General features: G+C 43.0%; 1 protein-coding gene across 1 annotated transcript; it reads right to left on the bottom strand.

Moving 5' to 3' along the window:
• Positions 1–1178: 1178 nt before the first annotated feature.
• On the bottom strand, positions 1179–14602 carry LOC124265683 (peroxidase-like protein). Its single transcript, XM_046700483.1, has 10 exons — positions 14452–14602; positions 13088–13214; positions 11913–12127; positions 10542–10721; positions 9456–9534; positions 6826–6932; positions 5556–5657; positions 5031–5066; positions 3648–4362; positions 1179–1356 (listed from the first exon to the last, which is right to left on the bottom strand). The coding sequence occupies exons 1-10, from the start codon at positions 14600–14602 to the stop codon at positions 1179–1181; spliced, it is 1890 nt and encodes a 629-aa protein (XP_046556439.1).
• Positions 14603–15615: the final 1013 nt, after the last annotated feature.

Genomic DNA, 15615 nt, shown 5'->3' with positions numbered 1-15615 from the left:
ATACACGCACACACACCTAGCCATAAAAGTGCTCTAGGAAATTGAACTGTAACAAAGGTGAAAACAGTGCCTGCTGCAACATTCACATAAGTGTATCAGTGCGTCTGCAATATCCGGGGGGTGGTGGTTGTGGTGGGGGTAGGGGTGGTTAAAGCGTTCGCTCGTCATGCTGAAGACACAGGTTCGATTCCCCATATATGTGAAGCCCATTTCTGGTGTCTGCCGCCGTGAACTTGCTGGCATGTTGCTAAAAGCGGCGTAAAACTAAACTCACTCTCTCACTAATATCACGGGGGCGGTGGGGTAGCCTAGTGGTTAAAGCGTTCGCTCCTCACGTCGAAGGCCCGAGTTCGATTCCCCACATGGGTACAATGTGTGAAGCCCATTTCTGGTGTCCCCCGCCATGATATTGCTGGAATATTGCTAAAAAACCGCGTAAAACCACAGCCAGTCAGTCAGTCACTAATATCAGGGCCCTGTTCTTGAAGCGGGTCTTAGCGCTTCGATTGCAGCAAGTGTTGTATGTGTATTTTGAATGTAAGCCTGAGAACTGAGACCCTGTACAATTCTTCCATGGGACCCGCCAGACTTAACCTATATCGCGATGCTGTGGGAAATCTGTACAACATGACCTCAAGCAGCGTGACTATAACCACCACCAGGCATGTCAGGTCGGAAATGTTCGACTAACTTGTGTTCCGTGCCATCAGACACCTACAAGTATACCTAATCACTTACGCTTTTTTATGAAATACTCCCTACACAGGGGCAATGTGGTAGCCTGGCTAGCTGTTTCCGAAACGTTCGTAGACCTACGAACATCTTAAGCCCATTCTTAACACATTGGCTACGATCAAAGTTAAGAAATCTTAGAGCTACGAACGTTTCGAGGATCCTGGGACCTTATTCTCGAAACGTTCGTAGCCCTAAGAATTCTTAACTTTGATCGTAGCCAATGTGTTAAGGATGGGCTTAAGAAGTTCTTAGGGCTACGAACGTTTCGAGAATAGCTAGAGCTAGCCTGATGTTTAAAGCGTCCGCTCGTCACGCTGAAGACCCTGGTTCGATTCTCCACATGGGTACAATATGTGAAGCCCATTTCTGGCGTCCCTCGCCGTGATATTGCTGGCATAATGCTAAAAACGGCGTAAAGCCATACTCACTCACTCACTCACTTCCTACTCACCAGGCGTAAACCTCGTGACAGCGTCACTGAGCTCATACCAGAAGCGATCCCCTCTCTTCAAGGCCGAGAACTGACTACCCAGTAAACAAGTAAACACAGGTCCAACCAAACTTCCTGGGATTGGTTTCTCTGAGAGTCCTCCAGTAAACAGATCAATGTCATTTGGATGCCTGTAATGAAATAGCGTCATGCGTTTGAGAGGCTCCCGTGAAAAGTCCAGTTAGAATCTGTCTATCGGGAGAGGAGACTATAATGGCATCGGGTGGTCAGGCTCGCTGACCTGTTTGATGCATATCATCGTGTTCAAATTGATCGATTCTCACCGATGGTATATAAAAAGTTGGTACCTATAAAGTCGTAATCTATGTCATCCACAACATATGTTGGCTTTACCGATGCTCATGATGTCAATCACAGGATTATCAAACTCAGATGCGGATATTTGCCGGAATATACAGTTGTTTAGCAAGTACCCCCCTCCCCCCCAAAAAATATATAAAAAATAAAATGAATGATAATTATATTAATAAAAAATAATGAATAAATAAATAAATAAATAAATAAATAATAAAATGAAAATGATGTTTTAAATAATCAATAAATAAATATATATTTGTGTATGTATATATTTTAACTCAAACAATAAATATACACAATGCCATTTTAGAGAGTGGTCAAATGTAACATATGTTATATTTGGTATTACACTTTCTCAGTAAAGTACAGATTCTAGTACCTTTTTGGGTTGAGTCTCATCCGGGATTGGAACCCACAATACAACTAATACAATCTAAACTGACTGAATGTTGTTCTACGACGCATTCAGGATATCGAAGCCTGTTTAGTATCGATATTTCTGATACCAGGAACAACGAGCCAAGCAATCGGGTCATGCAGAAACATAAACCACCTCTTCATATATCGTAACCTCCCTATCCTCATTAATCCCCTTGCAGATAATAGGTTGATGCCATTGCTGTATACACAGGGGCTTGTAACGCTAAAAACTGCTTCCAGGTATCTGATGGGACATATTTTATTTCTAGCAAATGAGCTCCCTTGCTCTTTTTAGTGCGGGGCAAGTTAAGGGCAAGGTCGTCAATGGCGAATGGGCACGACACAATTCTGTTTGCGATGAATAAATGTACGTCAACTCATTATGACAGTGAGATGTAAGTGTCTCCGAAAGAATGGCGACTAGCGCGCCGACAGGTGCCATCAGTTCAACATGTTTTGGTGCATGTCGTTTGTGTATACTGTGAAATAAACAAGAAAATGGGTGAGTTACCGTTACCGATTCTGAGCAGGGATTTTGGCTCGGAATCGAGAAATCCGAAGACCCTAGCTCCCAAAGCACTGCTTCGATTTTTGTGCTGTATGTCTTATTTTGTAGGTAAATCTATTGGCTTGAAATGTGTGCATATTTTAAATGGGATAAATACAGTGAGCCTTGTTAAATTCGACTTGAAACGAACTTGGTGTTGACCTCGTTACACCCCTTTCCTTTCATAAAGTGCTGAGACTCCGTCAGTGACAGTACATACCTTGATGACAGCTTTTAGCGTTACAAGCCCCTGTGGCTGCATATACACCTTACGCCTGTATATCGTATGGATAATCCGATTTCCGGATCTACCAATCACGTTGTTTTGTAAATTTGTAACTTCCCTTTGATGATCGAAAGAAATGATGGCTCATTAAGAGAGAGATTTCTGTACTGAAGTGTACTTAAAGTATACAACTGAACTGAAAGTGTATCTCCAACACACTGGGAAGACTGTCTCACAGTCCCTGAACCGCATCATTTTCCCAGGCCGTTTTGCAATACGAAAACCGTGTATGACTGACTGACTGACTGAGTTTAGTTTTACGCCGCTTTTAGCAATATTCCAGCAATATCACGGCGGGGAACACCAGAAATGGGCTTAACACATTTTGCCCATGTGGGGAATCGAACCCCGGGTCTTCGGCGTGACGAGCCAACGCTTTAACCACTAGGCTACCCCACCGCCCCAAAACCGTGTATGAAGCAAGACTAGATTACCTCTCGAGTTTCATGTTCTGAAACTGGGGTTCCTTTCAAATTTGAATGGATTGTGTAGGTTCCTATGACAATTATATATACAGGTAAACACTGTTGTATCAAACTTTGATGTGTCGAAGTTGTGCTTGTCTCAGAGTAAAAGTTTGGTCCCTTCGAACGCTTTCTTTATTCACATTTGTTTGTCGAACACCGATAAATTGAAGTATTTACGTAGATCACTTCAACTTCGACACAACTGTGTTTGACTGTTATCAGAAACGTACCACAGATGTTAATTTGCATATCGTTACTCATGCCGTTGATCACTGGATTGTCTGATCCAGACTCGAATACTTACAGACCATCGCCATATAGCCGGAATATTGCGAGTTCGGCGTTAAACAAAACAAAACACAAAACAAAACAAAACAAACTAACTTGTAGACAGATTGGAGGAGTCCTGCAGTGTGAGGATCATGGTCGATGAGTCCGCCCACAGCAGGTCGGAAGCTGAAGACCCCTGGTAGCCCACACAGTTCTCTGTAGGCCGTGTATCCCGGCAAGCCATGGTCCCGGCCCCGTTGGATGTTCACAGCAGCCAGATCTAGACTGCTACCGTTCAATATAAACAGCTTGTCTGTCAGATCCCTGGGCATGAAGCGGTCAACCTGGCTACTTCCGTCCACCAACTTACCCCTCAAATATTCATTTACTGCTACCCCGGTCCTGGACGATACTGGCGCTGTGCTTGTTAACATCTGGAACAAACGATCCTGCGCCTTCAAGGAGAAGTCAGGCCTCAGTCTGCTGAACAGGGACCTCACCATAGAGTGCCCAAATCGAAACGCTGCCGTTGAAAATGCGTTGACGATGCCGGCGTCAGTGGAACTGTTATAAACGTCATAGTATCCAGATTTGGGTGACGTCAGCCTATACTTGTCGAGGGCGTACTTGTTCAGAACTATAGGAAGGTAATTGTTATAAGTGATCTTCTGGGAGATGGCTATAATGATTTTCCTTGTCTCTTGAAACAGCGTTTCGTCAGTCCAGTGTGGGTTGATCTTCTTGAGAGAGCGGGCAATTCTGTTGTGCTCTCTCCTGAAGACGATTCGTAAGCTGATCAGGCTGGTCAGACCGTTAACTGGTTCCTGACCTGTAAACATTAGTTGAGACTTATTTACTTTACTATGCATTCCGTTAGGCTGGTTCCTGAACTGTAAACATTTGCTAATAGTATGCATTCCGTTAGAGTATATAAACTGTGTTACTGTCTCTATATTAAATTGGTTACCGGTGCCATATTCAGTCAGCCAGTCAGTTGAATGCACAATTGGCAATTAACGCGTCAAATTATCGTTAAAACACTATCATGTGACATGTGTCCGATTTTGACCGATTCCACTGCATGTATATCGACATTACACCACTCAAACATTCATTCATGAGGAATTTTGACCCTCGTGATTTCCTTTCGAGTGCAACCGTTCGGATTAACGGGGTTTCACTGTATAAAGATAGTGACAGTGAGACTCCATGGCAGCTACATACTTAATAGTTTCAGTATTAAAGTTATTACTTTTACGTCAGGTATCGTTTATAATGAAGCTAAGTCTAATTTCAAAATGGGCATTAAAAAGTGTCCTTTGTCATGCAATATCATCGCACACTAATTTGCATAAGGCCATGGTCTGTTCCAAACAAGTCGCTTTGCTCATTTCTGCACTAATCTCTCTCCAGTAAAGTCGTTGTTTACGTTTCCTATCTCCCCACCACTGAGGCTGAAGTTTAGCCGAACAGTACTTTATAGAGTGCGAGTAGTACCTGCTTGGTTGTCCGTTGTAGCCGCTTGCACCAAACCTGTCAAAAACATACAATAGTGAATGAATTGCTTGTTAAAAATTTACTTATCGCTCATTCTAACTAGTGTCTGGACCAGACAATCAGTGATCAACAGCATAAGCATCAATCTGCACAATTGGGATACGATGTCATGTGTCAACCAAGTCAGCGAGCCTGTCCACCCGATCCCGTTAGTCGCCTATTACGACAAGCATGGGTTACTGAAGATCAATTCTAACCCGGATCTTCATGGTAACTGTGTAAGGTGATAATATTTATTCTTGACCTTTTATATGAAATAGATGCTAAACCATCTCCATATCCGACCAAAATGGTCTGCTTTTGTATGAAATATATCAGAGCCATCGATGGGGTAATTGAATCCATTGTAAGATAATAACTGTATAACAAGCACGGGTTTATCTATCACAGTAAAACAGTGATAATACCAGATGTTTGAGAAAAGTTGTGCGTATCCTGCTCCGTGGCAAATAAATACATAATCACCATTAACCATGGTCCGGAGCTGCGCAGTCTCTTCAGCGGTAGGCCCATACACCTGTGAGGCGTCGATATACGCGGTTTGTTGGTTAACCTGCTCGGCTGGCACTGCAAAACACAAAGCAGGGTAATTAAAGGGTAATTAAAACTTGTTGTTTTTTTTAGAAAAAAAGAAACTAAGAAAGTCTGGAGAGCATTAAAGACGTTAAAGAAAGATCGATGCAAACACCCGGTACTAGTTTAGTGATTCCTTGTAAACTTTAAACATTAACATGCTTATCAAATGTTTTTCACGATATTTCAAATATGTCCCTAATATTAACAAACGTACGTAATAACAACTCAGATGGTGATTTTCTTCAACAAAACGTTTGCTGTAAAGTGTTATTCCTAATTCCCAATCAGACGTAGTGACATGGCCCGAGCGGGTGTCATTTGTTGCTTTCTTTGTGAGTGAGTGACTGTAGGTCAACTCCGCTTTGAAACAGTATTGAAGGCGCGTTAAGCGTACTGTTTTGTGAGTGAGCGAGAGAGTTAGTGAGTGAAGTTTTAGCAATATTCCAGCAATATCACGGTGGGGGTCACCAGAAATGGGCTTCACACGTTGTACCCATGTCTGAAATCGAACCCGGGTCTTCGGCGTGACGGGCGAACGCTTTAACCATAAGGCTACCCCACCACCCGACTCTAGTCAGCGAATGAGTGAGTGAGTGAGTGAGTATGTTTTTTTCCTCGCTTTTAGCAATATTCCAGCAACATCACGGTGGGGAACACCAGAAATCGACTTCACGAAGTATACCAATGTGGAGAATCGAACCCGGATCTTCAGCGTGACGAATGGTCATTAGGCTATCCTCTACCACTCCTCATAAACTGTAAGGAGGTCCGGAATGCTGCAGATCTTATATGTTGACCACAGTAGTCATACCCACGAGCGTGGACCTCACGAGCCAATAATCGGTGCGATACGGGATTCGAACCCACGATTCGCCCCTGCGAACTGGGGTGCCTTCGACAACAGGTCACCGTGTCCACGTTTTATTGCGTGGCCCTGATGCCTACTTACGCCATTGCTTTGTCCTTGACAAGTACGATGCAAGTTGAGTCCACGGATTGCTGGTGTCCCCCGCCGGGATATTGCTTGAATATTGCTAAAATCGACGTAAAACCAAACTCACTCATTCACTCTAAGACCTCCTATATGGACCAATCTCATTACACTTCAAAGCGACGTTACAATGACCTCACTGATTCACTAAATGTGTTTGGGACATACCTCCTGTGCACTTCGTATTGTCTATCTGGATCGATCGGGGGAAGTTCATGCATCTCCTACTGAAGAACCTGTCCCCACGGGGGATGCTGATCGGGAAACAACCGTCTCTGTGGTAATAAACATGGTCGCAATGTAATCAGAAAATAATTATTGTTTTAATTGGTACATTAAACCTTTCCGGCACTGTACGTAGTTGACTTGATGTCGTTGCTCTGGTTAAAATGTTTTCTGTATGTTTGAAATACAGCTTTTGTTCACACGAAAACACCGACCATACTTTATTACCTAACTTCACACAGACCACTCCCTAGGATATTCATACGTGTCATGTCTAGGTTAGAGTCACCATCAAATTGTGATGACACCAGGTGTCCGAGAAAAGGCAGGCATATTCTGCCCTTCATTGGCACCCGTTACAATACCATGTAAAACATACAAACCCAAACCTCAGACCTGCTAGACACTAGACAAGGAACACCACCCTGGTTGCACTAGACAAGAGACACATAATACACGACTAGAGGCACTACCATGTAATACCACTACCACGTGATACCACTACCACTGCTAGCCATGTGATACCACCAACTAGATTAGAGAGATCATCCACTACACACTGAACTGGAGACACCTACTAGACACTATACAAAAGTCACCAGCTGGTAGACGCTAGAATAAAGTCGCTTACAACGACGCCCATGCATCTGACAGTACTCACGTGACACTACCTACTAGATACAGTTGTGTGAGTGGGTTTAGTTGTACGCCGCTTTTAGCAATATTGCAGCAATATCACGGCGGGGGGTACCAGAAATGGGCTTAATAAATTGTACCCATGTGGGGAATCGAACAATGGTCTTCAGTGTGACGAGCGAACGTTTTAACCACTAGACTACTAGATAGAAGAAACAAGACAGTGGACACTAGACAAAAACAACATCCCTTCACCAGACACTAGACACGTGGCACCCCGACCATGTACACAGTCCACGGGACACAAGACGCCAGCAAGTTGTAAGACATCTGACTCCCACTTGACCTTTCGTGGGTGGGGTTATTTGAAATAATCCCGAAAATACAGGACAAAACATAGTTACACATAAATATACTCATGCCAATAATGGTTGTCACCCCCCTCCCCACCCCAACCCTACACCCCCTCTCCAATTAAAAAAATTGAAGGGGGGTGACAACCATTATTGGCATGAGTATATATCGTCATTGGTAACTAGATTTGGCAGAAAGAAAATCTTTAAGTTCATGACAATTTTACTCATACTCATTTGTTGCTTTTGACGCCACACTCAGCAATAGTCCAGCTATCAGTGCGACCACTTGAAGTACATTAATGCTATGTGACACCAAAGAAATCTGATAGTTTGCAGGAGAAATAATTGTTTGAAACCAATACCAACGCGTCTCACAGTCATGTTTGTGCGTATTACTTCTTAAACGTTTAACCCGTGAAGATCCGGGTTAGAATTGATCTTCAGTAACCCATGCTTGTCGTAAGAGGCGACTAACGGGATCGGGTGGTGAGGCTCGCTGACTGTTGACACACGTCATCTGTTCCCAATTTCGTAGATCGATGCTCATGCTGTTGATCACTGGGTTGCCTGGTCCAGACCCGATTATTTACAGACCGCCGCCAAATAGCTGGAATATTGCTGCGTAAAACTTAACTCACTCACTCTTGAACGTTTATAGATACAGTAATAGTTTTAACTGACACGAGGACTTTTCGAAATAGAATCTTTCATGATGACAAGGTGTGTACATTTGTTAAAATATGAACGTCTGTATTGTTGCTTTTGAAGGTGACCGTACGGTCAGTGATGTGAACATAATACCTAAGATGTCAGCGTTTTAAGCCTTGGGCGCTTTCTGAAGACGTCTGAAGAAATTAAAATTATGAGTTTCGAACGGGCGTTGTTTCATAAGTTCTCTATGTGTGTCCCAACACAGTACTTACAGTGAGTGTGGATCGTTCATGCAAATCGAGGAAATCTGTCACATTTTCATTTTAGTTTTGTGGTATTATTCACTTCGGAGCTAGAATCCTATCAAAACCAACTTATTAACCGCACAGTTTTAGCTAAGGAAGTTTTTAATTATCTTTTAGCTTATCGTATTTTTATGCCCTTATAGACATAATGTAAATACACGACATGAATAACTGTATATATAATAATAACGTTCAAAGATGTGATGCAATGACACACGACAATATCGCTGTAGCTACACTGGTTCCTTAAGGAAATAAGGACTTTAACTAGATTCGATACACACAACTACATGTTCTACTAGTTTTCTAAAGTTGTATTAAGGAACTGTGAAAGTATGATAAATGATAAAAATGGCATGGCAACTACTGTGATACGAGGGACACAATGTTTCGGACTGTATTCTGCTGATGTCAGTAGAATAGTGAGTGAGTTAGTTTAGTTTTACGCCGCACTCAGCAATATTCCAGCTATATGGCGGCTGTCTGTAAATGAGCGAACCTGGACCAGACAATCCAGTGATCAACAGCATAAGCATCGATTTACACAATTGGGAACCGATGACATGTGTCAACCAAGTCAGTGCCCCTGGACCAATTGTAAACAGGATCTTCACGGGTCTTGTACCTGAGAGAAGGGTCAAGGATTCCTTTCAGGAGAACTGGGACATCTTCTGAACAGCATGTCAGGGGACGGTCTTCAGCGCCTGTACAGAAAACACGGGCTGTTATAGGTGCCAGCGTGCGTGATAAAACAAAATTAAACAAAACGGGTGAGCTTTGAACAGAAGGAATAAAAACAGTAACAGAAAACAAAATAATAAAGAAATTGCACTTGGTTAAACACAGTACAGGATTGTGGGAAACAAGCATTGTGACCAGACGTACTAACACACAAGTGTGGACACACAACAAATACTCCTCCCCCTCACACAACACACACAGAAACACACGGACACACAATCATTCACACAGAATCAGACAACAAAATTCACATAACATCACAAACACACACACAATCGCACACACATAAAATCATATACACCCACAATCGCTCACACATAAAATCATATACACACACAATCGCGCACACATAAAATAAAATCCCAAACACACACAAACAAAAAGCCCCAACACACACACACACACACACACACACACACACACACACACACACACACACACACACACACAAGCACAAACATACGCAATCACACCATCACAGCCACACACACATAAATAATCCCACCTCCCAAAACACACACACACACACACTCACACACACACACACACACACGCACGCACGCACGCACGCACACACACGCACATACTCCATCTTACTGACACCAACGTAGACACACGCATGTTCTTCTGTCGTTTAAACCTGCACTCTGACAAAATACAGTCTCTACATAATCGAGCTGGACCTGAGCATTGATCTACGAAATTGAGATACGATGACATGTGTCAACCAAGTCAGCGAGCCATTCGTCACCACTCGCCTCTTTCTGTAACCGCTATTCGGCTTGTCCCGGAATAACACGAGTTGGTCCCGAATGTCATCGAGCCTGACCACCCGATGCAGTTAGTTGCCCCTTACGACAAGCATGGGTTACTGAAGATCAATTCTAACCCGGATCTTCGCTTATAATTAGTAGACACAGATATACAGAGATAGTCCCAGAATCACACAGAACGATCCTGTAAGTCGCACCTGATCTGAGTGGCGTGCTTGTTGTGTCGAACACCAGGAAGGCCCCCCACTGCATCAGCATGTGGGAGATGAACTTCAGCTTCGGGATCTTGTCGTCAGGGGTGTGGACAATGGTGCTGACCAGTCGGGCACTGGGTAGGGGATCGCCAAGGAAACCTCGGGTGCGTGGACTGCGTATTCCTGGACATTAAATAAAGAGTGAGTGAGTGAGTTTAGTTACGCCGCACTCAGCAATATTCCAGCTCTATGGCGGCGGTCTGTATATAATCGAGTCTGGACCAGAGAATCCAGTGATCAACAGTAGGAGCATCGATCTACGCAATTTGGATACGACATGTGTCAACCAAGTCAGCGAGCCTGATCACTCGATCCTAACCCGGATCTTCACTGGTCATTAAATGTAGAGTTTGAGGTGAGTCAAACTATTCTTTTGACATTATTTTAGTTATATCACAGCGTGGTGAAGATGATGAAAACAACGATGATGATGATGATTCTCTAGCTTCACATGCAAGTAAACCCGAAGTGAAGCTGATCTTTGACCTTCACCACTTTCGCGAAACCCATATATCAGAGTGATTTCCTGATTCGAACCCATGGTCATGAGCTCCTAGTGCACTCAAGGGACGCAAATCCGCGCCGCCTCAGACAAGTGTGTGAGTGAGTGAGTACGTGCAAGCGTGCGTGCTTACGTGAGTAAATATTCTTGAAGCCGCATCAACAGTATTACAGCTATTCGCTCCCAGCTGTTTCTAGGAAGACAGGCTGCTTTGAATTTGTTACCTTTGTTTCGTGTGTCCTATCTTAAGATCGTCTTGTGCAATGAACCATACATGGCCCATAATGGAATATTAACAAACAGCAGTAATAAAGCGACGTATTGTGCTTCCTTTCTCACAAACACATATCACACGGTCATGCTACTGAGTTTTGTCTGGTGTATGTACATTTGCAGAGAATTACGTCAGAGCATAATCGGTGACAATTATTCAGAGAAACCAATTCCTAATTTTGGTAATATTCAAAACAGAGGTAACATCGCCAGAGTGGGTAACTGAAAATCAGTGATGAGTGAGTGAGTTATGTTTTGCGCCGCACTCAGCAATATTGCAGCTATTTGGCAGCGGACTGTAAATAATCAAGTCTGGACCAGACAATCCAGTGATCAACAGCATGAGCATCGATCTACGCAATTGGGATACGATGACATGTGTCAACCAAGTCAGCGAGCCTGACCACCCGATCCCGTTAGTCGCCCCTTACGAGGGTTATAAGCATGGGTTACTGAAGACCAGTTTTAACCCGGAAAAATCAGTGCTGACAAGAGTCACATCGGCAATTCAGTCACCGACCTCAAAAAGCAAGACTAACCGTCATTATATTGAGGAGTCAGGTAGCGTCTCCGTGGTGTGTCAGACATCCCCCATGTTGGATTGGCGAGGTTGTTGCAGCTGCCGTCGGATGAGCGGTAGATGTTCGTGATGTTACAGACGCCCACGAAGGTTGCACATCCACTCTCTGGTATTGTCATCAACACCTGTCTCACTGCCTCAGGGAACGGTCGATGTTTCAAACCTAGTCGTGGTCTTGGAGGAAACGGTAAAATATATGGACAGTATTTACGTTGGAATTAAAAGGATTTAACATGAAGACATAATATACTCCGTCATCTTGAATAGTTAGACCCATTATGATTATTTCATGAGAATTTAGCTTTCTATAAAAAAAATCAAACTGTTCTTCTATATCAATCGAAACTATCACAGGTATTAAAAGAAACTGTGCACATGAGCATATAAGGCTGACAGGTACAGGGGATTCAATTTTCAGATTTCGCAGCGTTTTCTTCTATTTAGACTTTAAGAAACCAGTAAACGTAACTGTTATATCTTATGGTCTCTGAAATGTCTTATGGTCTCTAAAATCGTATTTCTAGTAATTCTGGGACGGTGGGTAGCCTAATGGATAAAGCGTTGGCTCGTCACACCGAAGACCCGGGTTCGATTCCCCGCATGGGTACAATGTGTGAAGCTCATTTCGGGTGTACCCGCCGTGATATTGCTGGAATAGTGCTAAAAGCGGCGTAAAACCATACTCACTCATTCACTTCTAGTAATTCTAGTATTTTCTTTCCATTACCCAGCACAACACAAGTTATGCAACCAGTAGGTTCCACCCGAGAGGCTTCTGTGGCAATACTGTGCCAATGAATGAATGTGTGATATTTTTAACCCCAAAGGGGGAGGAGAGTCGTTACCATTGGGAGAGAACACGTGAGGATCCGTGTTAGAATTGGTCTTCAGCAACCCATGCTTGTCGGAAGAGGCGACTAACCGGATCGGGTGGTCAGACTCGCTGATTGGTTGACGCATGACATCGTATTCCAGTTGCGAAGATCCATGCTCATTACTAGATTAAGACTCGATTACTTACAGACCACCGCCATATAGCTGGATTATTACTGAGTGCGGCGTTAAACTCAGCGTTGCCCATCAACAAGTAAGGAATTGCCATTCATTGAAAGAGACCAAGTATAGTAGACTCACCTTCGTGCTGTATTAATGGCAGCAGATATGCGACTCAGATACTGCTCGCCAAGAGCTCGAGCTCTGGCATTACTCTTAAATAAGGTGGTATGTTGAGCTCGAGTCGACGGCCCGAAAGAATCTACCTCTACAACAGAAAGGACTTAATTCAATACAACAGCGCATTGTGTTTTCTTCTTGACCACCAATCAAAGGTAAAGAAGAATCTACACAGAAGGACAAATCTTGAAAGAACAGGACATTGCATCGTGTTCTTCGCCGTCAATCAAAGGTGCAGAGAGTTGTGTTCTTAAAACAACGGGACGCCGTCAATCAAAGGTAAAGGTGCGTCTAAGATGAGTGACCGTCAATCAAAGGTAAAGAACAGAACCTAATCTTAAAACAACGGGACATTGTAGTGTGTTCTTGACTACCAATCAAAGGTAAAGAAGAATCCTTGCAGAACGTCCAATCTTAAAACAACGGGACATTGTAATGTGTTCTTGACTACCAATCAAAGGTAAGGAAGACTCCTTGCATAACGTCCAATCTTAAAACAACGGGACATTGTAATGTGTTCTTGACTACCAATCAAAGGTAAAGAAGAGTCCTTGCATAACGTCTAATCTTAAAACAACGGGACATTGTAATGTGTTCTTGACTACCAATCAAAGGTAAAGAATCAATCAAGATTTGTTTTGACTTCCAATGTAAAGAAGTAACGATTTGTGTGTGTAGTAACGCCGTACTCAGCAATATTCCGGCTATATTTCGACATTCTTAAACGGACAGTACATTGTACATTGAATCAAAGGTTCAGAGACAAGTCTTTGTTGAATTACCAATCTAAATACAAGAGTTGAGTCTATCGGGTTCTTGACCATCAAGATCTGTGAGTATGTGCATGAGTTCACCCTCAGAGTTATTGTTATTTGAGTGAGTGAGTGAGTTTAGGTTTACGCCGCATTCAGCAATATCCAGCTATATGTCGGCGACCTGTAAATAATCGAGTCTGGACCAGACAATCCAGTGATCAACATCTTAAACATCGATTTAAGCAATTGTGATACGATGACATGTGTCTGCCTGACCACCCCATCCCGTTAGTCGCCTCTTACGACAAGCTTGGGCTACTGAAGATCAATTCTAACCGGGATCTTCACGGGTTTATTGTTATTTGAAGTAGTGGAAATGGCTGTATGTCTACGAACACTACGAGCAAATCCGTTGTTCAAACCTGTACCAACTTTGCCTGTTTTCCACATGTATATAAACTGGGATCAAAGACCTGCTCATACTCACTGGCTCACTGTTTTTAAATGTCATATTTTCAAACCTATTCCAATTACGGTAATATTTAGATTCAAATGAGCAATAAAACACACCTGTTATCGCAAATAGGCGGTCGATTTCACGCTGGAACGCGAAGTCATTTTTTGCCGACTCTACTCCGACAGCTGACGTCACAAAACCAAGCGAGCCAGTCAGAAAATAGGCTTTCAGAAGCCATTGTCGAGGAACCATGTCAGACCACATATTGGTCCAGTGCCTGAAAAGATTGTGTCCAGTGAAAATACTTCACTGTAAATGTGTATATATAAGGGTAAACACGTACAAGACAGGTTTAGATCTAAACATACTTGGAAAGAAAAGCTAGGTTTCATGTTCGTGAGAGGTGAGGTGAGGTGAAATTGGGTTTAACGTCGTGCTTGAGGATATTTCGCTCATATGACGACGTGCATGCGTGTATATGTGTATGTGCGGCTGCTTGTACTAGCCCAGACTTAAGCTGGTTTTATAGTGCTAGCCCACTGAGATACCATGCCGCAGTGAAGCATGAATACCCCACTCAGACACATTATACTGACTCCGAGCCGACCAGTCCTTGTTGTACCCATTAATGCCGAGCGCCAGGCAGGGACCAACAAGTACCATATTTTAACGTCTTTTGTTATGACGCGGTCGGGGATCGAACCCGCGACCTTCCGCTCTCCGGGCGGACGCTCTAACCACTACACCACGTAGGCGGTCCATGTTCGTGAGAAAACGTTTAGGGTCTAAATATGTGAAATGAGCTATCGTCCCACAGCCTAGACAAAATATCTCCCAAATGTTTTACATGCTGAAATTCTAGATTCGAAAGGTGTGTAAACATGAGTAGAATATAAATATGTAACTTTTAGGTTACTTGAGCACATTTGGCTTAAATCTCGATTGAATACGATATTGTGATATAATGGATTACGAAGCTAGCCATGTAAGGGTTTTCAAATAATCTGTGAATTCCATCATGTACCGCACTGTAATGATGGATTGAGCTCATTCTGTATTTATAATTATCATATTATCTACGTTTATAATTACATGAATAGCAACACCAAGAACATTGCAACATTGCTTTGAGACTCCCTTTATGTATTCCGCTAAATAACTATAGAAAAACACGCTCCTGAGGTGGACATTTAAATTGACACCTTTTTATTGCAGAAAAGACAGTAGTGGGTTGACAAAATACGTGCAATTGTCACGTGCGATTGATGAGCTGCTCT

Source organism: Haliotis rubra, unplaced genomic scaffold (assembly GCF_003918875.1).
Source record: "Haliotis rubra isolate DU_JTF1 unplaced genomic scaffold, ASM391887v1 Scf99, whole genome shotgun sequence".
Lineage (NCBI taxonomy): Eukaryota > Metazoa > Mollusca > Gastropoda > Lepetellida > Haliotidae > Haliotis > Haliotis rubra.
This window is presented reverse-complemented; position numbering and strand designations above follow the sequence as displayed.

Bases quoted from the DNA above. Each gene is read 5' to 3' on its own strand.
- LOC124265683 (XM_046700483.1), bottom strand. From the start codon at position 14,602: ATGTGGTCTGACATGGTTCCTCGACAATGGCTTCTGAAAGCCTATTTT. The intron at 6,933-9,455 runs GTACAAGACCCG...TTATTACCACAG, and splicing joins ATCCTTGACCCTTCTCTCAG to AGACGGTTGTTTCCCGATCA. The intron at 1,357-3,647 runs GTTAGTTTGTTT...ATTTCATTACAG, and splicing joins CTCCTCCAATCTGTCTACAA to GCATCCAAATGACATTGATC.